The following is a 24236-nucleotide window of genomic DNA, read 5'->3' on the forward strand; positions in this document are numbered from 1 at the left end:
CTTGACACAAGCTAGAGTCATCTGAGAGGAGGGAACCTTCAAAGCCTCCGTAAGATCAGGCTGCAGGCAGGCCTGTAGGCATTTTCTTAATTAGTGACTGATGGGGGAGGGCCCAGCCCATTGCAGGTGGTGCCATCTCTGGGCTGTTAGTCCTCCATTCTGTAAGAAAGCAGGCTGAGCAAGTCAGTAAGCAGTGTTAAGTAAAAAATAATAAAAAGGGGCGACTCCGCCAGTGCAAGAAATCCAATTAGGTCAAATCAAACCAAATCAAAATGCCCATCGTTTTATTAAGATGCTCTCGGGTGGCTGAATACATGGCTGGGAGACAGGAAAGCAGGGAGCCCATGCAGACCTGAAAACCACGTGTTTCCCCTCTTGGAGCCCACTTAAATACCCTATGGAAGTGGTCCTGACCCTTCCCAGGGGGTCAGGACCTAGCATACTGGGATTTGGAGTCCAGACCAAAGCAACTCCCAGGTCAGGGAGGCTGGGATGGATGCCAGGGGCTGGGGCTACGCCTCCAGCTTACCGAGCAGGTCCATTCCACCGCCTCTGCATCGTCTCCTCTCTCCAGGTTCCAGCCCTGCTTGAGCTCCTGTCCTGACTTCAGTGGTCTGGAAACGTAAACCAAACAAACCCTTTCCTCCCCAAGTTGCTTTTGGTCATGATGTTTCATCACAGCAACAGTAAACCCCAGACACTGCCCGGAATAGAAACAAAATTAAAAAAAAAAAAGAAAACCCCACAAGCAGAGGTGAATAATATTTAAAGAGGTAGATGTTCGACTTGATTATTGTGATTACAGTGTGGGCATATCGCATAACACTCCACTGATCGCGCAGTTTGCGTGTTATATGTCAGGTATAAGATGAACTTAATTTTAAGTAGTTGCAGCAGTTCATGCAGAAAGGTAAAAAGTAGAATCTGTTTTTAAATAATGTTTAAAGAGGGTTCAGCCCACCCTTTGCGGCTCTCAGGCAGCTTGAAGGCTTGTCTGTGTTGTGGGTGGGGTTTAAATGCTGACCTCAGTAAAAATCTTATTAGGTGTTCTCATCTCACCCCATTGAATGTCAGGGCAGGAGCTTGGCTGTGATGATGTGAGTTTGTGGTGTGGGAAATCGCACACGCAACTCAGCACATCGGAATAGGTCTTCTTAAAGATCGGGATTCAGCGTTCAATCCCTTGTTATAATTCTCTGATAAGCCAGTTATTAAACCGTGGACACGCGTTGTTGTTTCAGACACCACGAGGCCTTGCCACTCTTTCTGCGCTGCTTTACCGTTGGGTGGATTTACACAAGGATTTTCTCTCGGGCTGTTGAAATACTGGAGCGACTTCGCATGTACAAGGTTAGCGCCCTCCTCCGCCCTTCACTGACAGGACCGGGATGTGCACGGAGTGGAAACCTCTGGGGCTCTCGGTGTTTCCCACTCTCATCAGCGCAGATGGTCTGATGAAAGCTGTGTACTAAAGGCACCTGCTGCCCTGGTTTGGGGGAGGGAAGAAAGCTGTTGCCGGCAGCTGTCTTGTTTATGACGCGGTGAGCCTGTGTGCTGGGAAGGCTTGGTGGTCATGGGCAGGGCCTGCTAGGAGCCTGGGCAGCCTTCCCTGGCTACAGAGCTTGGTGAAAGGCTCTAGTTATGCTAGGTCTTGTGGGTAAGAAGCTCACGCTTTTTGTCACCTGCCATGTGCTGTCTGGAGATAGTTTATAGTCACAAATTAGAGACTTGGTCACAGCCTTAGATTAGGATTGAGAAATTGGCAGAGTTCCCTTTTATTGTGTCACTTCTGTTTGGACAAATGATATTTACAAAGAGGAAGATCCATGGACTTGATTGAGATCTGTCATTCTAAAGCCTTTCATGCTCAAAGTATGCATTATAGTTAACAAGATTTAAAGGTAAAGCAGAGTTAAGGAAAATAAAATAATACAAACTGGAAGCCTGTTCACTTACCTTAAAACGATACCTTTGAAATGGTAAGGTGGCTTTCTTTGGTGGTTGCTGGGGTTCGGGGGAGGAGGAGAAGTACTGCATGGATGCAGGTCCCTTGTTTTTGCATCCTCTAGGGGCGGGACGGGGTAGGCACAGTCTCTGTGGGCAATTCCTGCTTTATCAGTTGTGTTGAAGTTTCTGACTTACAGCCAGAGCCCAGAGTGAAAGGCTTCTGTTGCAGAATAATTATTTAACTCTGTGAAGATTGTTGTATTTGTGTAACTATGTGAAGATTGTTGTATTTGTGTAACTATGTGAAGATGTGTTGCATTTGTGTAACTCTGTGAAGATTGTTGCATTTGTGTAACTCTGTGAAGATGTGTTGTATTTGTGTAACTCTGTGAAGATGTGTTGTATTTGTGTAACTCTGTGAAGATGTGTTGCATTTGTGTAACTATGTGAAGATTGTCGTATTTGTGTAACTCTGTGAAGATGTGTTGCATGTGCTTATGTTGAGGAATATTTGCTTAACTGTGTAAAGATACGTTGCATTTGTTGCTGTTTTACCTTGCTTGCCTATGGCACCTGATTGGTCTAAATAAAAACCTGAATGGCCAATAGCTAGGGAGGAGGTAAAGGCAGAACTTCCGGGCAGGAGAGGAGAGAAGTAGGAGGAGAAAGTTAGGCTTGAAATAAGAAAGAAAAGGAGATGACAGTGAGATACTAGGGGCAGCTAGGTAGCCAGACAGGGCGGAAGGAGCCTAGAACATTAGAATGAAAGAAAGACTAAAAAGCCCCGAGGCAAAATGTGTATGAATAGAAGCAAGTTAAATTAAGTTTAGAAGAGCTAGTGGGACAAGCCTCAGCTAAGGGAGAGCATTCATAATCAATTATAAGTCTTTGTGTCCTCGTTTGGGAGCTGGTCCCCCCCCCCACCACCACCACCACCACCAAATAATTCCAACTACAGACTTCTCTCCCTTCCCGTGTCCCCTTAATCTTCTCTCCTACTTGACAGCCTGCCTCAAATCTCAGCGGGTCTGGGGCCTGCTGGGTTCCCAGTGTCAGTGCCTGCCAGTACCAGCCACTGCTTGACTGCCAGGGTCCTCAGGGGCCTTGACTGCCAGCGGGGACTTGGTGGAAACCTCCGAGGGCTCAGCACCAGCCACCAGGCAGAGACCTGGGGTCAAGTACAGATGCCCGAGCAGTTGGGTGGTCATGCAGGAGAACATGGCGAACATTGGCCTTCATTGTGAACGGACCTTACCAGCCCTGTTGGCTTCCGACTATAATTAGAGCCAGTGCTTCTAGCATTTAACAACCTTTCTTTGTATCGCTTGTATAGGAAGCAGTGGAGGAACTGGAAAATCTCCTGTCTCAGAAAATCTACTGTCCTGACAGCAGAGGGCGCTGGTGGGATCGCCTGGCTCTTAACTTGCACCAGCACCTGAAGCGCCCGGAAACGGTAAGCAGTGGGCAGCAGCAGCAGCATCCGGAGCCTGTTTGACTTGAAAGTGATGTTGTAATGGCAGGCCCTGGGGATGGAACTGAGAGCCTCACAGGTACATAAATAAGCACCCTGCCCCCAGCTACCACAGCCTAGGAAAACTCTTTCCTTTAGCTGACTTGTTTATTTTCTGGTCAGGGGCAGTTTCACTAGGTCTGGCTGTCCTGGAACTCGCGGTGTAGACCAGGCTGGCTTGGAGCACACAGAGATCTGTCTGCAGCTGCTTCCCAAGTACTGATATTAAAGGCATGCACCACCATGTCTGGTTTACTTTTATTTTAATTAAAATACAATTGCATCATTTCTTCCTTTCCTTTCCTTCTCTTATTAATCTATGGTTCTGTGAAAATAATTAAAGTATGATTTTTATTACTATTGATGTATTCCTATATAATATATGGAAAAGTTCTCTAGATAAAACAAAAATTTTCAAATATTTATTTTTTATCAAAGCATTAGAAACAAATGTGTCAATGAAATAAAAACTTAATAAATGAAAAGAAATTCTAAATATAATTAGAAGATTATTTTTCCTTTTGTTAGTATTCTTTGGGTGGATTCTTAGAACCCCATCCTCCACCCCAAAATAGCAATAGCAGGGCTGATTCTTTTTTTTTTAAAAATATTTATTTATTTATTATGGATACAATATTCTTTCTATGAGTATGCCTGCAGGCCATAAGAGGGCACCAGACCCCATTACAGATGGTTGTGAGCCACCATGTGGGTAGCTGGGAATTGAACTCAGGTCCTTTGGAAGAGCAGGCAATGCTCTTAACCGCTGAGCTATCTCTCCAGCCCCAGCAGGGCTGATTCTAACACTAGCATGAGTTAGAAGCTCTGACTGGGAGGGGAAGGGGTTGACAGTGGGCTCCAGGAAATGGAATGAAGGAACGGGAGGATCAGGTGTGTCTCAGCTCTTACAGGTCCATAGTCCCCCCCCCTCCCCACATTCACCATCCTTCACACTCCCATCCCCCCCACCTACCATCCTCCCATCCCCCACTTCCCCTTTTCCTTCTCCCTTTCTCTTCTCAGACTGATTTGATGGGCTTGGATGGAATTGGTGAGAACTGGTGATTTTGTTAACTTGTTGCTCCCTGCTTCTAGAAACAAAGGCTGATGGGAGACAGCCTCTTCCTTATCTCTCTTTGTCTCTCTGTGCTTCTGTGGGGCTTTTGGCCCCACCTTTGGAACAGGGCACCTTCTTTGGCAGACCCCAGGGATCTTGGGGACTTAAATACATAGATTCTGTCACTGATGTGCCTGGGCAGGGTGGAACCTTTGAGGCCACCGCCTCTGAGCCAGGCGAGTAACAGTGACTCTTTGTGTGACTGCCTGTGGGTTCCCTCCCTGACCGTTCCCTTTCCAGCCCTGTGTCTGAACTGAATGGAGGGGACTGTGCTCAGGGAGGGTTTGTTTTTCCATTGGTACATTAAGTGAATCGGGGATAAAGGGGTGGAAAAAATGGCCCACGGAATGCAAAAGTATGATGTAGTATTTTTACTGCTTTTTACTAAAGCCATGCCTTGTTACCTCGGGTGCCCATGACAAGGCAAACAGAGTTGTTTTCTGTCCTGGAGGTGGGCATGGTGCCTCTTCTTCCTGCTGTGTGCTGAGGCTCAAAGAACAAGGCAGGGTGGTTGCAGGCCCAGAAACCAGGATGGGAGAGCGCATGCATCTGTGCTATCTCTGCCTTCCATTGCAGTTATGGCCAAAGATGTTCCTGACTCCCCCAGTCCCCGCTTGTTCACAGTTCTCGGACCGCTTGCCTGTTGTCAGAGGCAGACAGGTCGCTGAACTTAGTGTTCTTCGGTGCTACGTTCAAGTTTTTTTTTTTTTTTTTTTTTTTAACTTTGTCCAGTAGCTCACTGCCATATACACAGCCCTTGTTATCCTGTCCCCTCATCTTAATCTTCTGTGTGTTATAGGACACAAGCTGCCGGTAGCCAGTGCCAGCCCCTGGGAAGAGATGGAGCCACACTGGCCATCCTTGTCCATGCCAGACCTTTCTTGTCTGGTGTCTCTGCAGGGGCAGAGAGTGCTGCAGTGTCTGGTCACCCTTCTTGACTCCTTTAGACCCCATTAGTTCCTCAAGGCCTGAGCTTTCACTCATTCTTTAGGTGTTTGTGTTTTTTTTTAAGTTTTTGTTCAAATCTTAAAATCCTAGTGTGTGAGTCCTGTTTATGACTATGTATATGTGAGTGCCACCGCATACGTGTGGGGCTCAGGAGACAACCTCAGGTAGTGGTTCTCAGCTTGCACCTTGTCCGAGACAGGGCATCCAGCTCGCCACAGCATGCACCAGCCTGGCTGGCCCTTGAGCTCAGGGCATTCTCCTGTTTCCCATCTTGGTGGAGGAATGCTAGGATTACAAATGAACGGTCACTGCTGTGCCCTGCTTCCCCTGGATCCTGTGGATGTAAATTCCAGTCCTCATACTGTGCAGTAGGCGCTTTACCCAGGAGCCCTCTCTCCTGGCTCCTGCCGATAGATGCTAATAAGTCTGACTCTTTTAACCTTCTCCCAGCAATCTGGTTGGCTACCCTCATAGCCCAGGCTCCTGGTTTGTTTGACTCGGTGCTTGCTCCCAAGTTCCATCTTTATTCCAGTGTTTTGTGACTTCTTTGGTTGTCATGGATGATGCTGTGGCATGTGTAGACCAACGTGTATTTGTCCAGTCCTGTGAAGGGTGTTCAAGTTCCCTCTGCCCTTCGGCTGCTGTGAACACTGTTGCCATGGGTATGGGCGTGCCATACTTCTTGAGTGCCTGTTTTTAATTCTTTAAGGATGTACCTAGCAACGAATCTGCTAGCTCCTGTGGCATTTTTATGTGTGACTCTTTGAAAGCTGCCAAACACAGTCTTTCCTCCATTTTTATATTTTATATTCCCACTAGTAAGATACGAGGGCTCTGGTTTTTCCACATCCTTATCAACACTGGTTATTTTTCTACCTTTTTGAGATCTTAGTAGATGAGGAATGTTGTCTTTCTAGAGCTTTCATATTTCGACTTAGCTTTAAAGAACCTAGAAAATATGAACCATAGGTTCCTCTTCCTGTGAGTAGGGAATCTCGCCCGGCTCTGTGGTCCCACCTGCCCCAAGAATCACTGTGTTTCTTGCTCTGGAGGGAGGAGATGAACAAGAAGATGATTAACACTGATGGAATCTAACCCTTACATTTTTTTTCCTTTTATTTTTGTAGTCACCAACAATAAGAGCTGCTCCTGCCTCTGCTCAGTTGTCCTGTTTTGAGGGTTTCTTTTCTTAATGCTGAGCTCACAACTTAGGAAAATATCACATAAGCAAAAAAGAATCTCCACTCTTCTGTTCTAAGTTAATCCTTGTCATTTCTTATTTCAACAAAGTCTTGTGCAATTCACACCAGAGTGCCCTATGGCAAACACCTGCTCCCTTTGCCTTGCCTGCGGCTGGGGGGTGCTTGGCTCTTTGTAGTATAACATAGAATTCTAGCTTCTCCTGCCTTTTTCTGTCTGTTGGGCTCAGAGACTACACTGTGTCTCTGTGAATATGGGCAGTTAGTATTTCCCAACATGTTTCTATTTTTTCCTGTTTAATAAAAAGGGGGGAAAGTGTATAGAAGCTCAGCAAAGAGTGAGTTTGGGGTGCTGGGTGGGTTAAGAGGCCATTTTGACAACATGCTCTCTCTTATAGCTTGTATAATTGTGATATTCAGTGGACGATGCTGTTTAAAAACGACATTAAAAATTCTTTCTTAGATTTATTTTATATGTGTGAGTGTTTTGGCTGCGCATATATATATATATATATATATATATATATATATATATATACCATGTGAGTGCCTGGTGCTCAGGGACTTAATGGAGTTAAGCATGGCTTTAAACCATGTGAGTGCTAGGAACCTAAACTAGCTGGGTTCTCTGCAAGAGCAATGAGTGCTCTAACTATTCTCCAGCCCCTGAGTCGAGATCTTTAAATTCTCTCCGAATGGGGACTGGGACCCTGACACTCTGAGAAATCACCAGAAACTGTGTAATTTTATTTGAAATTGACTTTCCCTATTGTAATTTTTTAAAAGTTATTATTTTATGTGTATGGGTGTTTTGTCTGCTTATATGTCTGTGCACGGCATGCATGCAGTGCCTGTGAGGGCCAGAAGAGGGCATCAGAGTCCCTGGAACTGGAATTACAGACAGTTGTGTCCCACCATGTAAATGCTGGCAATTGAAACTGGGTCCTCCAGGAAAAACAGCCCCCAGTGCCCTTATTGAGCCTGCTCTCCAGATCCACCCCACCACCCCCACTGTTATTTTGTTTATTTTAAATATTTTCCCACTGGGCAGACAAAGGTGATGCTCAGTTTTCAAGGTTAAAACTGTTCGCGTTGCTTTGTTACAGTAAAACTAAATGTGCACACAGGAAAACAAGTAGCGGACAAGAGGCTGCAGAGCCACCCAGCCCTGGGCCAGGCGTGACCACCCAGGGTGGACTCTCCTGCCCCCAGCTCCAGTCTCTCCTGCAAGGCTGGCCTGACAGTTGTCAGAACGTTGTACCATCTTGTTTCCGGAGAGAAGCCCCTTTTCTGGCTGGCCCCAGGACCCATGGGGAAATGTCAGTTTCTTGGCGCCTACTGTCTCAGTAGTCTGACAGAGGAAGGGAAGGACACAAGTGTCTCCCTAGAATGCGTTCGCTCCTTCCAGGTGGTTCTACTTTTGGTCACGTGAGTGATCAAATGACTTTGGTCAGGGTTATGGTTAAAGCCACCAGAGTGAGCTACGAAGATAGCTTGCGTTTCTCCAAGTACTGTTTGCCCGTTTGCTAAAATGGCATAATTAGTTGTGAGGTTTCTCCTGCTGCCTTCAGGACTTTGGGGCGCCTGACCTGTGGCCTGTTAATTGCTAGGCAATTAGGTGCATCAGCGAAGGCCTGGCAGACCCAGAAGTGAGGACAGGACACCGGCTGTCACTCTACCAGCGAGCTGTGCGCCTGAGAGAATCTCCAAGCTGCAAAAAATACAAGCACCTCCTCAGCCAGCTGCCAGAAATCGCTGTAGAAGATGTTAAGCATGTAGGTGTCCTTTGGGTGAATTTTGCTTAGTTTTAGTTAAGCCCTGGCCACATCCCCAGTGCCCCTTTGGGCGTCCTCGATTTAAACATATTTACTTAGATTCTTCTGAGTGGAGGCCCCTGGGAATCTTTTCTGTACATTCTTCCTCTTGAACTCAGAATGTCCTGATTCTCATCTGGAATAGTGATATCACCATTGTATCCATTTCATTACATGTAGCACGATTAATAAAAATCCAGAGACAGATATTGGGGTTCAACCTGAAGGTCAGAAAAACAAAACAGCCAGCCACTGACTCTTGCCTCTACCTCAGTCCAAAAATGGCCATCCTGCCTTCAGTAATCTTAGAATGAGTCTGAGAGCTGGCTCCTCCCATCTTATAATCCTCTCTAGTTCTGGGATTAAAGGTGCACACCACTACCGCCTGGTTTCTATGGCAAACTAGCGTGGCTACCAGGATTAAAGGTGTGTGTCACCACTGCCTGGTCTGTGAGGCTGATCAGTGTGGTGTTTTACTCTCCGATCTTCAGGCAAGCTTTATTTATTAAAATGCAAATGAAATACCAGTGCAATATATGCTCTCCTCTCTGATACCTCTGGGCTACCCCATGTGACCACGCCGGAGCCGGTTGACAGAACTGCTGAGTAGGAACTTGAGCGTCTACCGCTTTGCCTGGTCCTCTGGGGGCCGTTTAGATGCTCTTCAGAGGCTGGCACAGTCCCATCCTTCTGAGCGTTCCGGGGTGGGTCACATACCATTCATTCTGCTCTGCAGGAGCAGGCAGGTTTTCAGGGGTTTCCACTGAAGCAAGGCTAATCAAGGTGTGTTTGGTTTTGTTTTTGGGACAAAATCTCACTATGTAGCCTGGGCTGTCCTGGAACTCACTGTACAGACCAGGCTACCCTCAAACTCACAGAAACCCACCTGCTTCTGCTTCCTGATTGCTGGCGCTAAAGGTATGCACCCCATGCCTGACTTTGATGAATGCTTTTCGCCATCATTCTAGGTGACCATCACAGGCAGGCTGTGCCCTCAGCATGGAATGGGCAAGTCTGTGTTTGTCATCGAGACTGGAGACGCCACCAACCCCACCACAATCCTCTGCTCTGTGGAGGAGCTGGCTCTGGACTACTATAGGCGAAGCGGCTTTGACCAGGGTAAGCCGAGCAGTGTTTCCTATGGCCCAGCGAGGTGGCCAGGCAGCAAGTGGAAAGAGTGTTGTGGGGTGCATTGCTAGTGGGTTGCTCTCCTCTCTGACCTCGGTAGAAGCCACAGCTGGCCAGAGGTGTGTGAGAAACAATGCTGTTGTTGTTGCGGGTCCCCTTGCTGTTTTGACGGTGCTGCTCCCAGCTGGCTCTGAGGACGGAGCTCCGGTAGGGTGGTTGGAGTAAGGAGCCTGTTTCTGCTAGCAGGCTGGGAGTTGGTAGAAATGATGAGAAAGAACAAAGGTTTGCCCTGAAAGGGACTGTCTGGCAGTGGCACTGTCCTTGAGGCCCTGGGGCCAGTGCGGACGGTTGAGGTTAGTAGACACACAGTGAGGTCACCAGTGTGAGGACCCGGGAAGACGCACTCAGGGGCCATGAGGAAGAGCAGCGGTTTTGAGTTCCTTTTGAAATAAGCTGCACACCAGACCTGAGGGAGGACCTGTGTCACACTGGGACCTTGTTCCGTCTTCACTTTCAGAGACTGGGGCTCTTCACTCCCCTGGCCCCCTGCCTTTGGCAGAGAGACCACCAAGTGAATCTGTGGCACCATTAATGGAGGCAAAGTCGGGGAGATAACACAGCACTGCTTCTCTCTGCGCCCCTCCTCTCTGCAGCCCTGCAGATGCTCCCATTCCCTTTTTCCTGGTGGTGGAGGGTGGTGTGCGTGCACTCGTCGGAGGTGTGGTCGAGTAGAAGGCAGGCAGTCCTCGTGCCTCTGTGAGACTTCCTACCTTGAGCTGTTGATCCAATACTTCTATCTCTAAACTAGAAATTCAGTGGGACCAAGGGGCAGGGTTGCCACAGTTGTTTGGGATTTTGTGGGTTTCATTCATAGGCCACCTTCTGAAATGCTCACAGCCTACAGGAAAGGAATTCTAGCTTCTCAGAACACAGGTCTCAGAGCTGGGAGCCTAGTGGTCTCGGCAGCCGCTGTAGGGGAGGAGGAGGATGCTGAAGGACCGTGCTAGTCCGCTCATTGGATGGGAATGTCCAGTGAAACTCCGGTAGCATGTTAACCAACACAGAGCTGAGATTTCATAAATGCGACGGCCACGGCAGAAGCTGCACACCCGTGGTCTGGACCCTGAGCCCTGTGACTGTACTTCCTCTCACAGTCTCCTTCTCCTGCTTCGTCACTGGAGAGTGAGGCTACCCGACCTGTGGTTGCCCTTCCGCCTATCCTGCTTTGCTGCCCTTAGGGTACTGCGACACATACCAAAGGGTAGGTCTGCCCCTGGAGGGGTGGCACTTGGCCCTAGTGAATGTGTTCATGTGCCCAGCGGGGTGAGTGGAGGGTGTTTACATTTGACTGATAAATTCCGTATTTGGGAGCTGAGCAAATGGCTGTTTGAGAAAAGCACATATATCAGTGTAAAACATGCTGGTTGCCCCTCCGAGTTCCTGACTTGGTTATTCCAGGGCCTTTTGCGATGGGCAGTCATTTGGTTGAGGGGTCTGTGTATAGGAGGCTCTAGCAGGGCCCACTGACAACCATGGTGCCTCCCAGCAGTGGGATGGGTAGTGAGACCACACGTGTCATGGTGGGGCCCACATGGGCACAGGGCTGAGTGTTTGTGCAGTCCCTGATTGGCAGCTGCTCTGGCATTTTTCTTGCCAAGGAATCGTGTAATGGAAGTAGAGTAATTAGGTAATTTTATATATTATTCATCCAAAGATTTTATCCCTAACATCGCTGCAAACATTTTTTCCTTTTAAATCTACCATGCTGCTTTTAAAACTTAATTTTTAAAACTGATTTATAAAAATTGCACATACTCCATACATACATACATACAGTGTAGAATACTGTAATAAACATATCTACCAACTCAAGTGTTTACCATTTCTTTATGGCAGAAACATTCCGAGTTGTTTCTCTCCTATGTAAAAATATTCAGGATGTAGCCACTGGATGCAGCCACCGCCTCCCTCTCCCTCTCCCTCCACCTCCCCAGAGCAGCCACTGAGCAGGAAGCCAGCTTGTAGGCTCCTGAACACCTCACCCATGCTGCTGTCTCCCCCAAGCTCTCCATGAGCTTTATTGCCAGTATGAACATGACAGGAAGGTGGAAAGATGGCAACCTAGCTGCCTTTCTTGGTTGGGGTGTGTAGCTGTGCAGACACCTGGCTTGGAGAGAGTAGCTGGGTGAGTCAGGGCTCAGAGAGACACACGTCTGGAGTCTGTGCCGAGACGTTCATCGCTCTCCAGACCCTGCTGCGGACTTGCAGTGACCCTAGGACCCCACCATTCCCTGAGGTTGTCTCCCTCCCAGTGATTGCGTGTTCAGCACGAGGACGGCATTGGAACTAGGTGGTCTTTCCAGTGGGCAGTTTCTGAGAACCTTGCATATCAGGAACACCGAGTTAATCTCATCAGGCCAAAGCGGCTTAACGAATGAGTGGCCCAAGAGTATGAGGGAGTCTGAGGTTGCCAACTGCCCCAAATGCCTCGCCTCCTATTGTCCCAACCATGTTGGGAAAATGGTTCTTGGAGATTGCCAAGGGCCTGAGCTAAAGCCAGCTTGTGAATTTTGCACCCAGCCTAGTTTGCCCACTACTTTAGAACTTCAGCAGAGGGAGGGAACCTGCTTTGTTAAAGAAAGCCTGACCCTCTGGCTGTCCACCAAGACTGAGAGCGGCTGCTTTGTGACTTCCCAGTCTTGTGAAGTTTTCTCCTTCAATGAATCTTCTGTATGCAAGGAGTATAGTGTGAAGAATGAATTAGAAATAGCAATGAAATAGAATGTTCTTCAGAATCAACCATAGCGTGAAATGGCATGTTCTTTAGAATCAACAATAGCATGAAAATAACATGTTCTTCAGAATCAACCATAGCATGAAAATAACATGTTCTTCAGAATCAACCATAGCGTGAAATGTCATGTTCTTCAGAATCAACCATAGCATGAAAATAACATGTTCTTCAGAATCAACCATGTTTCAGTTATTTTCCTAAAATAGAATTCACATTAGGTCATCATGATAGTCCTTTTTTGTTTTGGTTTTGGTTTTTTGAGACTGGTTTCTTTGTGTAGCTCTGGCTGTCCTGGAACTCACCATGTAGACCTGGCTGACCTCTGCCTCCCAAGTGCTGGGATTAAAGGTGTGCGCCCAGCCATTGTGATATTCATGAACAAGCAGATAGAATGAGTCTTCTTCCTCCTTGTGTGACTTTGTTGTAGGGATCCATGGGGAAGGATCCACCTTCAGCACCCTGTGTGGCCTTCTGCTGTGGGATATCATCTTCATGGACGGGATACCAGATGTCTTCAGAAATGCCTATCAGGTGACACGCTAACACTGCCCATGCCACCGGGGCCTCTCCTGTGCATGCATACGTGCCCATGCTTCATTCCCACCCTGGCACCAGGGTCTGAAGCCAGCAGCAACCTGGCCTCGTGGTGACTTTGGGATCTATCCACAGGGGCGCTAATTGCATGGGAAAGGACCTTTTATTTTGAAAGAGGAACTAGTAGCTTTTAACCCCAAGCCAAGTGTCCCTTAACATTACATTTTGAACTTTGAGTACCCAGCACCCTCAGCCGAGCGCCTGTTCTAGCAGCACCCAGCCAGTGGCTCACACAATCCACTCGCACTAGCTGCAGCTCTACCGGTTCAATTTAAATGATCACTAAAATCCCAGGATGAGAACTTAGCTTACATGTATCTGATATTTTCACTCATTTCTTCTGAGTGAAAGCTGGCTAACTCCCAGATCCGTGGGACTTGATCATCCCTGTCTGTGTCCTTCCCAGGCACGTTAGGAAGGTTTCTTTTCTCTTCCACAGGCATCCCCACTGGATTTGTGCACAGACAGCTTCTTCTCGAGCAGGAAGCAGGCCCTGGAAGCCAGGCTGCAGCTAATCCATAACGCCCCTGCTGCGAGCCTGCGGGCCTTGGTGACAGACGCATGGCAGGCCCAGCAAGGCAGAGTGGCTGCCCTGGTCAGCTGGGACCGCTTCACTTCCCTTCATCAAGCTCAGGTAATACTTTGCTTGCAGTCTGGTCGGTCATCCCTCCACAGTGCTGGCTGCATTTTGGCAATTATATCAAAATGCACAGAACTGTGTGTGTGTGGTGATACTCAGTCCCCAAGCCCAGAGGCCACTGTCAGTGATAGACACGTGGGGACATTCAGAAACCTCCAGGTTGATGCCTTTCCCACGTCCTTTGTGACTTGTGGCCTAAATAGGGAAAGGGCAATCTCTGTGCCCGGTAGCTGCTGACCTCTGTAAGGAGCGAGGAGCCCTCCCTCTTCATCAGATGTGCACAGGATGTCCACACCAGGCAGAGATTGGTAACTGACCACGGAGAGCTCTTTGCCGGAGCTTATCTGGGGTTTTGCCAGCCACTCTGGAGCCTGGTCCGTGCTGCAGAGCCACCTCTGATGTTCCTAGGACCCGTGTTTGTTGAATTGTACTGGTGTACTCTGATGACCACTCAGGCCCATTTTGGGGTCTCGGTCCTGAAGGTGGGTAACTCTCCTTTTGTGTTTAGGATCTTGTCTCCTGCCTTGGGGGTCCTGTTCTCAGTGGTGTGTGCAGGCGTCTGGCTGCTGACTTCCGGCACTGCCGAGGAGGCCTCCCTGACTTGGTGGTGTGGAATTCTCAGAGCCATCACTACAAGGTCAGTAGAGAAGGCCATGTGTGAGTTTATCAGTGACTGTGTCAGAGTCCATGTGCTAGGCATTTTCTTCATGGCTGTTGGGAGGATCGAATTCCATTCCTGGTCACTAGGCTGGAGGTGGGGCTTCTCAGAGACTCCTAAGGAACTGGGGTGCAACAAGACAGGCAGTCCCATGCCACCCAACCGTGGGATGATAGTTCACTAGTACCTACATCTTGTTTCTAGAACAAGTCACCAACTGCAGGGCACTGAGAGGCAGGGCTTCGCACAGTGTGTGAACTCAGGACCTCAGGAGTCCACAACAAACCACATTCCCTGGGCCTTTTCCTGCCTGTTGTCATCGCTGGTTGGTTTTGTCTTGTCCACACCACACACTGCACTGTCTCTCCTATACTTGCCCCTTCTTCCCCTTCTTCCCTCCTTCTCTTCTCTCCCCTTTTCCTGACTCATATTTCATTCTAGTCTGTGATTTGTCTTTTTACTTCCTTAGTATCTTTTGATGATCAGAAATTTTAAATTTGGATCAAATTGAGGTGTTCTTTAATGGACTATATTGGTATCAGCCATCAGAATTACTTCCATGACCTGAAGCCATAGAGAGGTTCTCTTGTATTCTGCTCCAGAAGCTCTGTTTACATTTTATTTTTATTTTGTGATCCCCGTAGATACTTTTCCATCTGCTGTGGGATTGAAATAACTTCTGTTGGGTAGATGACACTTGAGTTCCATTTGTGCTGTCTCTGATGAGAATATTTTTGTTTATTATGTATAGAACTCCAGGCCTATTGAGTAAAGGACTGAATTTAATTCTTCAGTCTTGGCTTCTGTTTCTCCCTTAGTTTGTGTCTTTGAAAGGTTACCTGACTTCCTGGCTCCTTTAGAACAGAAATGTTTGCCCACTCCCACTTCTGCCAACTGTATAGGTTTAGGCACACAGTCTCCATGGGCACCAACAAATCACCCACACTGGCTTTTCTTCTGCTATCAGCAGAATCTAGCACCATTATCTTGAAAGAATGGCCTTCGCCTTGCCCAAGTCCACTTCTTACTCTCATTTATATGAGCTTCCGGGTCAGAGGTGAGCTGCCTCTGGGTGGCAAGCCTGGCCTAGGAGAAGAGGCTTGCTTCCAGGAGTCCTTTAGGAGCAGGTAGCCGGTTCCCTGTGGTACCCAGAATAGATGGGTGGGTGTTCTATATCCTGAATCTTCCTGGAGCACACAGTGCCCATCAGTTGCACTGCTGCCTCACACCCCTACCCCACTCCAGGCACTAGGAGTACCACCATGCTGTACTTTCTTAGCAAGCTCTGGGGATCAAAATCATATTGTCATGTTTTGACCTCAGCACTCAGGAGGAAGCAGACTACTCTCTGTGAATTTAAGGCTAGCCTTAAATTTTGAGTTTTAGAGTAGCTAAGCCTATATAGAGAAACCCTGTTTCAACACCCCCTCCCCCAAACAGACGTGTGCTGCTCGCGCGCGCACGCACACACACATTTCCTGCACGTCACTGGGTTGTTTTGATTTCTGTCTCCTAACTTAGCGGTGAACAGTAGTGACCCTGCTCCTGCCTTCCTGCACCCGATACATAATAAACACTTCAGGGGCCAGCGAGATGGGTAAAGGCTTTTGCTGCCAAGCCTGACAACATGAGCTATGTCCCCAGACCAACTCCTGCAAGTTGTCCTCTGAGACCACCTCCTCCCTCAATCTTAAAAACATGGAAAAAAGGAACAGTTTGTTCTTACAGTAAACACTTGAAGAAGTGCCTGGGAAGATCCTCCTGAGAGGTAGAGCTCCGTGGAGTGAGCTTACGCAGACCTGTGAGACCTAGGAAACCGCACACGTGATGAACAGATAGGTGTGTCCTAAGCAGTGCCATGTGAGGTCCTGGCTTGGGGTGAGATTGGTGTGAATGAAGCCTTTGGGATGATTGGCAGAGACTAGATCCCACTTTTCTACATCACAATATGAAGCTTTGGTTCAAGCGCAAACCTAACAGATTGAGGGGTTAAAATAGGGACCAGCAACCCAGTGCACTCTTTAAAACCGTTTCTGTTTTGCTACTGCCTACGGTGGCCGATTCTCCAGAACTGTGTAGTTCCCACAGAACAATTTCTCCCGGGCTGTTCCAGCTGTGTATCTTTTTGTTGTAAGTATGGACAGTGGTGTAGACCAACCCATCTACATAGGTGGCAGTTTAAGTGACTGTAGCTCGTTTGGGTCCCTCTCCATTTCAGTAAGATGTTATAAGTCTGGAAACTTCTCTTCCAGCTGGTGGAGGTTAAAGGCCCCAGTGATCGGCTTTCGTGTAAGCAGATGATCTGGCTGGATGAGCTACAGAAGCTGGGGGCAGCGGTGGAAGTCTGCCACGTGGTTGCAGTCGGTGCTAAGAGCAAAGGTCTTGGCTGAAGGATGTCGCATTGGGGATATCTGGCCATCCACTGGGACAAGATCTTCAAGAGGATAAAGCTGTTGGCGCTGTTTCCACTTTGATTTTTCTGACACTTGAGATCAGAATGTACAATGAGATCCTTGTATAGTATCTGTATGTCACAAAGCTTGCCGTCTGCTGGGAAATACTGGATCCACAGTGGGTGGGCTGTAGGAGCTGCAAGCTTCTGTATTATTAGGTAAAAAGTGTCAGAGAAAAAATGAACATGATGAACCTTTGAGGTTTTGTTTTTTTTTTAACACAAGTATTATTTCTCCATTAAGTACACTGGAAATGGAGATTCCTGAATGTGGGTTTGTCTTATGATTACCCAAGAAGGGCAGAAACCATAGATATTCTGATTTTCTTAGGGCAGGAAAAGCACCAGAAATAAATTCTTTATTTCGAAGAGGAGGAATCTGGAGAATTCCTGTTGTGGTGTCATGATGCGTGTCAAGCTTCAAGCTTTTGGATTATGTGTGAGAAAAAACGTGTGCCAAGATGTTAGGGAAGACAGTGCTCTCCTCGATCACTTCCACTTTGTCAAAAGTTGGTCTAGAACCTCATTCCGCTCCCACAGTTCACTACAAGATGGATCACATCATCAAGGCAACAGACATACCCGATGTGGGTGTCCTTCTGTATGTTGAAAATATGTGTTGCTTTTATTGGTTGATGAATAAAGCTCTTTTGGCCTATGGCAGGGCAGAATATAGCTAGGCGGGAAAGCCAAACTGAATACAGGGAGAAAGAAGGGAGACACCAGCAGCCACTAGATGCCACATCATTACCAGTGAGCCACGGGGCACGTGGCGATACACGGATTATTAGAAATGGGTTGGTTTATATGTAAGAGCTAGCCAGTAAGAAGCCTGAGCCATCGGCAAAAGATTTATAATTACTGTAAGCCTCCGAGTGTTTATTTGGGAGCTGGTGGGAGGGAGAGAAACCTCCAGTTACACACAAGCTACTCCTGAAAAGGAGGCTGGCTGTCTACTGCCTCTTCCTCGTGCTTTACCATGCTGAGCCCCAACACTGACTGACAGCGAGACCCATGCTCTGCTGCCTATTTGCCAAAGGGCTGCTTACCAATCTGTCCATTTATTCATGAGCTGACTGGCTACTGCTTGCCAGGTATAGTAGGTTCAAAGCCAGAAAGGTAATATCATATGAGTCTGACTCCTGTGGTCACTAAGCAGTGAAAGTTTGGAAATAACCACTTACAATACAGTAGCTGGTAACAGTTACTAGACAATGGAGAAGACCAGGCGGACAGGGTTTTAGTTAGACAACAAAAATGTTCCTGCTATTCAAAGCACATTATAAAGCTGGGAATGGTGACTCACCTTGTAATCCTAGCACTTGGGAGGCCAACGCAGGAAGATTACCTTGAATTTAAGGTCAGACCAGGCTACAAAATGAGCCTGTCTCAAAAAAAAAAAAAAATTCCAATTTGGTAGAGTACAGGTTTTTAAAGTATGTCCTTATGAATATCTTTTTTTTTTTTTTTTTGAATTTTCGAGACGGTTTCTGCGTAGCTTTTTTTGGTTCCTGTCCTGGAACTAGCTCTTGTAGACCAGGCTGGCCTCGAACTCACAGAGATCCACCTGCCTCTGCCTCCCGAGTGCTGGGATTAAAGGCGTGTGCCACCACCGCCCAGCTCCTTATGAATATCTTAGTCATGGTTTCTGTTGCTCTGAAGAGACACCATGAGCATGGCAACTCAAAGTGTAGCGAGCTGCGTGAAGCCACACCTGATGGCAATGTAGAGAGCTGCGTGGAGTCGCACGTGATGATGCTGGCTCCCGCCCTCCGCAATCCCGAAAGCGAGTGCTCTCTGTGATAATCAACTCCTACGGCTAAAGCCTGACTTATGCTATTATCACGCAATGATTGTCAGCTGCTTGCGTATGCGTGGACCTATGGGCAATGCCCACCTGGCAATCTGAGGTTGGCAGCCCAGGCCTACTTAAGGGCTGGGAGAGGTTTGCCCAGAGGGAGAGAGAGGAAAAGAGAAATTTTACAATTGTCAAAAGGTCCTGAATAAAACTGCAGTGAGAAGAGCTCCGGTGGTCGCGTCATCCTTGCTGGACGAGGTGGGCGTGACAGTTGGTGGCCCGTACGGGGACAAGACAAGTGGTGCCGCGTACGGGGATCCTCCAAACCTCTCTCCGTGGAGCCCAGAACTTGCTGCAGTCAGGGGGTGCACCGGATAATCCTCAGGTAAAGACTGGGGATCCGCAAAAAAAGCGGGTTTTCCACTCTCGCCGGTAGAAGGGAGAGTGGGGGTAATGAGAGCCGCGACCAAAGTGGACGGTTTAAAATGAAAATAAAGGGAAGAATGGGATTTTAGAATGGGCGCTTCAACATCACACCTGATTTTTCTGGCTCTTAACGAGCTGTTACGGAGCGCACTGGAAAAGTTTTTGACTGAATGTGACACAATTGCTCCTTGGTTTGCCGTCTCTGGCAATCTTAATGTGTCATCCTGGGACAAGCTTGGTAGAGATCTGAATTTTGCTGCAGAACAAGGTACGCTAAGGAAGGGAGTTAGATTCATGTGGTTTGAATTACCGAGGCCTCCTGAGTTTGCAGTGGAGAGTGAGCAGCTGCGGCTCCAAGGCCAAGCAGGGCTGAGGGTCTGCGAAGCTGCAAACACCCAGGACCTGCCTTGAGGACCAACAAGGCCAGAACACTAGGCCACTCCCAGCGTGTGCCTCAGGGCATAGAAGGGCAGCACAACCAGGTCTGCTCTGCGCTGCCACGCCTCCACCTTCCAGTTCGGTGGGGAGGTAGAGTCTCTGCCTCTCCCCAGTCGCTGCCATGACCTGCCTCCGAACGTGGCTGAAAATGGCAGTAAGAATGCTACGTCCCCGCTCAGCAGGAAGTAGCCAGAGAGATTGACAACGTCCAAATTCCCTATAAGATAATTTAAGCGGGGTCCCTTCAGAGCAGCAAGCCTGCTTTCCTGAGTTCCGCTCCACTCCGTGCACCAGTCTGGACCCAGAACGAATGCAGCTGGGGCAGAAAGGCAGCTGGAGCAGAGCTGGAGCAGAGCTTTGCTAGGTGGCTGTGGTGGAAGGCACATTGCCTCAGCAGTCGGTGCCTAGCCTGGCGGATGCCACAGCAGTGCTAAGAGTATCAGCAAACGCAACAACAAGTGCTGGAGCTGAGACAAGCTGGAGCACAGACCCCACAGGGCTGCCCAAAAACGCAGCGTAGCTGCAGGGCAAGGAAAAGGCAATGGCAGTTAGGCTCTGCACGCTGCCGAAGAGTCTGCGACAGAGCGAATTTAAATCAAGAGACTGCCCTATTATAAGAGCAGGTACCTGTGGGTACTGTTTTAGCCAAAGGGTTGGTAGAATACCATAGCCCAAATGGGAGGTTGGGTCTAGTGGTGATTAGGAACCCTACTGCTGGCAATCTCAACACCTGTTGTCATGGGCATTTATCTTTAAATCCTGTGTAAGATCAGACAACTCATGAGAATGCAGCATATGGTCACTTAGCAGAAGCAGCTGAGCTGCTAGGGAAGCCAAAGAGGTGCACGACGGAGAAGGTGTCTTCCATGCACTCAGCTGACAAGAATGAATGTGCCACGGGGGTATGGCAGCTGGGGTATGTTAAGAGATGCAAGTCCATACCCTAGTCTGTCAGACATTTCTATCCATCCAGGGCTGTGTGTGACCAGCATTCAGTATGAAAGATTAACCCATGCAGCTAATCTGTCTAAAGAATTGTCTAGATATCTTTTAGGTAATTGGTCTGGTGAATTCGAAAACAACTGGAAAAGCTTCGGATGACGATTGCAACTGTGAACTCCACACGCATGGATACCAGCCTGGCAGAAGGACTATCCTCCTGGATCACTCCATGGATCATCTGAAGGAGTGGGCGGGAGTAGGAGCCCTAGCAGGCTTAATGGTGCTTGCCTCCCTGGTATGCCTGTGGTGCATTTGTCACATAAGGGTTTCACAGCATCGCAATGCAGTTATGATCATTCAGGCCTTCACGGCCATTGAAGCAGGACAGTCTCCCCAAGTTTGGCTAGAGATGTAAGCGAGCACAGGATGCGAGGCTTGCGCACGGCACTTGAGGTAAGCATACATCAACCTCAAGAAGAGCAAGTCTGATTGCATGTGGGTTGGTGTCTAACTCCCACCTCTGTAAAAGGACACCGGACAGGTCTAGTGTTCGCTGAGTGGATGACACCTGGACGGACACTAGCACATGTTCCATTTTTAACAGAGATCAGACCTCTACTCTTGCCTGTAGCTTTACAAAACAAAAAGGGGGAACTGTAGCGAGCTGCGTGAAGCCACACCTGATGGCAATGTAGAGAGCTGTGTGGAGTCGCACATGATGGTGCTGGCTCCCGCCCTCCGCAATCCCGAAAGCGAGTGCTCTCTGTGATAATCAACTCCTACGGCTAAAGCCTGACTTATGCTATTATCACGCAAAGATTGTCAGCTGTTTGCATATGCGTGGACCTATGGGCAATGCCCACCTGGCAATCTGAGGTTGGCAGCCCAGGCCTACTTAAGGGCTGGGAGAGGTTTGCCCAGAGGGAGAGAGAGGAAAAGAGAGAGAGAGAGAAATTTTACAATTGTCAAAAGGTCCTGAATAAAACTGCAGTGAGAAGAGCTCCGGTGGTCAAGTCATCCTTGCTGGACGAGGGGAGCCGCGACACAAAGGAAAACATTTAGTGGGCTGGCTTACCCTCTCAGGTTTAGTCCATTATCATCATGGTGGGACTTGGTGGCATGCAGGCAGACATGGTGCTGGAGGAGATGACAGTTCTACATTTTGGTCCAGTGAGAGTGAAAGGACTCAGTTTCACACTGGGCATAGCTAGAACATAGATCTCAAAGGCCACCTCCATAGTGACACATTTCCTTCAACAAGGCCACCCTCCTAATAGTGCCACTCCTTATGAGCCAAGCACGTAAGTCGAACCATCACAATGAGTCTCTGCATTTCCTGAGTGTCTGCTGTTAAGTCCCTCTTTTCGTTTCTGATTTTGTTAATTTGGATATGCTTTCTCGGCCTTTTAGTTAGTTTGGGCAAATGTTTGCCTATCTTGTTTATTTTTTGCAAAGAACCCAGTTTCACTGATTATTTGTGTTGTTCTGTTTCTATTTTGTCGATTGCAGCCCTCAGTTTGATGAGTTCATGCCATCTACTCCTCGTGGGTGTCTGCTTCTAATTTTGCTCTAGAGCTTTCAGGTGTACTGATAAATTACTTGTGTGAGATCTCTCCGATTTTTTTTGTGTAGGCACTTAGTGCTATGAACTTGCCCCCTAGAACTGACTTCATTTTGTCCCATAAGTTTGGGTATTTTGTGTATTCATTTTCATTTCATTCTAGAAAGCCTTTCTTAATTTCTGTCTTGACCCATTTTTCATTCAGTAGTGAGGTGTTTACTTTCCATCAGTTTGTAAGCTTTTTTTTTTTTTTTTAAAAAAAAAAGATTCATTATGTATTTAGGGTTCTGTCTGCATGTATGCCTGCAAACCAGAAGAGGGCACCAGGTCTCACTATAAATGGTTGTGAGCTGGGAATTGAACACAGGCCCTCTGGAGAGCAGCCAGTGCTTTTAATCACTGAGCCATCTCTCTAGCCCGAATTTGTAAACTTTTTGTTATTGATAACCAGCTTAAATCTGTGGTGGTCAGATAGAATGCAGGGTGTTATTTCTATTTTATTTGTTGAGACTTTATGTTCAAGTATATGGTCAATTTTGGAGAAAGTTTTATGAGTAGTGCTGAGAAGGTATATCCTGTTTTGGGTGAATGTTTTGTAAATATGTTAGGTCCATTTGGTTTATAACATCCCCTGCCTCCACCATTTCTCTGTTCAGTTTTTGTCTGGATGACCTGTTTATTGGCAAGAGTGAATTCTTCTGCTATCAATGTGTGAGAATCAATATGTGATTTAAGCTATAATATTGTTTCTTTTATGAACTTGGGTGCTGTTTTGTTTGGTACATAGATGTTAAGGATTGCAGTGTCCTCTTGGTAGGTATTTCCTCTGATGACTATGAAGTGTCTTTCCCTATTTCTTCTGATTAGTTTTAAAATCTATTTTGTTAGATAGTAAAATGGCTATGCTAGTTTGCTTCTTAGGTCTATATGCTTGAAATATCTTTTTCCATTCTTTTACCCTGGGATGATATCTGTCCTTGATAGTAAGACGTTTCTTGAATGCAACAGAAGGATGGATCCTGTTTCTGTCTCCATTGTAAGTCTTTTTATTGATGTTGAGAGATATCAATGAGCAATGTTTGCTGATTCCTCTTTTTGTTGGTGTTGTGTGATGTGTATGTGTGTTTCACCTCTTTTGATTTTATGGTATGGGATTATTCATTCCTTGTATTGTCCTGTGTGTAGTTAAACTCTTTACATTGGATTTTTTCCTTCTAGGACTTTGTAGGACTGGATTTGTAGATAGATATTTCTTAAATTTGGTTTTATCATGGAATGTCTTATTTTCTCCATCTATTGTGACTGAAATTTTTGCTGGGTATAATAGTCTGGGTTGTCATCTGTGGTCTATTATTAAGAGTTTGTAGAATATCTGTCTGGGATCTCCTGGCTTCTAGAGTAAGGTATTATTCTAATAGGTGTGACGTTACATGTTACTTGATCATTTTCCCTTTTGGCTTTTAATATTCTTTCTTTGTTCTGTACATTTAGTGTTTATGTGCCAAGGAGAATTTTCTAGTCCAGTCCATTTGGTGTTCTGTATTCTCCTTGTACCGGTAGTCATCTCCTTCATTAGGTTGGGAAAACTTTCTTATGATTTTGTCAAAAATATTTTCTGTGTCTTTGACCTGTTTCTTCCCCTTCCTCTATTCCTAGATTTGAAATCTATTCATAGATTTGATCTTTTCAGTGTCCCAGATTTCCTGGGTGTTTTGTACCAGGATGTTTTTCAGACTTAACACTTTCTTTGACCAAGGTATCCATTTCTTTTATGATGGTTTCAATGCTTTAGACGCTCTCTTCCATCCCTTGTCTTCTGTTGGTGAGGTTTCTCTGAGGTTCCTGTTTGAGTTCTTGAATTTTTCATTTCCAGATTTCCCTCAGTTTGGGTTTTCTTTATTAATTCTATTTCCATGTTTATGTATTGAATGTTTTTTTTGTTTATTTCCTTATTGTTTGTGTTTTCATAGATTTAAGGGACTTATTCCTCTTTAAGAACCTCTATCATATTCATAAAGCCTGTTTTAAGGTCTTTATTTTGTTTTTAGCTACGTTAAAATTCTCAGGTAGGGTTTCTGGGCTCTAGAAAAGACATACTGTCCTGGCTGTTGTTGTGTTTTTATGCTGGTGTCTAGGCAGCTGAGTTTGCAATGACTGTAAATCTAGGTGTTGATATCTGGTCTTGTCTTTGTTGAGGGGTGTTTTGCAAACCCTTGGTTTCTGTTACCCTCTGTGGTTCTCAGGATAGTGTGGTGACTATGTGCTTCCTG

General features: G+C 46.9%; 1 protein-coding gene across 3 annotated transcripts in view; it reads left to right on the plus strand.

Moving 5' to 3' along the window:
* Nucleotides 1-17732, plus strand: part of Fan1 (FANCD2 and FANCI associated nuclease 1) — a 30115-nt gene extending 12383 nt beyond the window's left edge. Inside the window, exons 7-14 of one of the 3 annotated variants that reach the window (XM_057756575.1) lie at nucleotides 1242-1350; nucleotides 3281-3400; nucleotides 8332-8496; nucleotides 9504-9654; nucleotides 12885-12988; nucleotides 13491-13685; nucleotides 14200-14328; nucleotides 16602-17732. In XM_057756575.1, coding sequence (XP_057612558.1) covers nucleotides 1242-1350; nucleotides 3281-3400; nucleotides 8332-8496; nucleotides 9504-9654; nucleotides 12885-12988; nucleotides 13491-13685; nucleotides 14200-14328; nucleotides 16602-16739 — 1111 coding nt within the window. In that variant the 3' untranslated portion in view covers nucleotides 16740-17732. Of the gene's footprint in view, nucleotides 1-1241; nucleotides 1351-3280; nucleotides 3401-8331; nucleotides 8497-9503; nucleotides 9655-10817; nucleotides 11144-12884; nucleotides 12989-13490; nucleotides 13686-14199; nucleotides 14329-16601 lie in introns of those variants that run through there. The other 2 variants (XM_057756576.1, XM_057756577.1) reach the window with 2 other exon arrangements.
* The last annotated feature ends 6504 nt before the right edge of the window (nucleotides 17733-24236 follow it).

The sequence above is a fragment of the Chionomys nivalis genome, chromosome 23 (assembly GCF_950005125.1).
Source record: "Chionomys nivalis chromosome 23, mChiNiv1.1, whole genome shotgun sequence".
NCBI classification, from domain to species: domain Eukaryota; kingdom Metazoa; phylum Chordata; class Mammalia; order Rodentia; family Cricetidae; genus Chionomys; species Chionomys nivalis.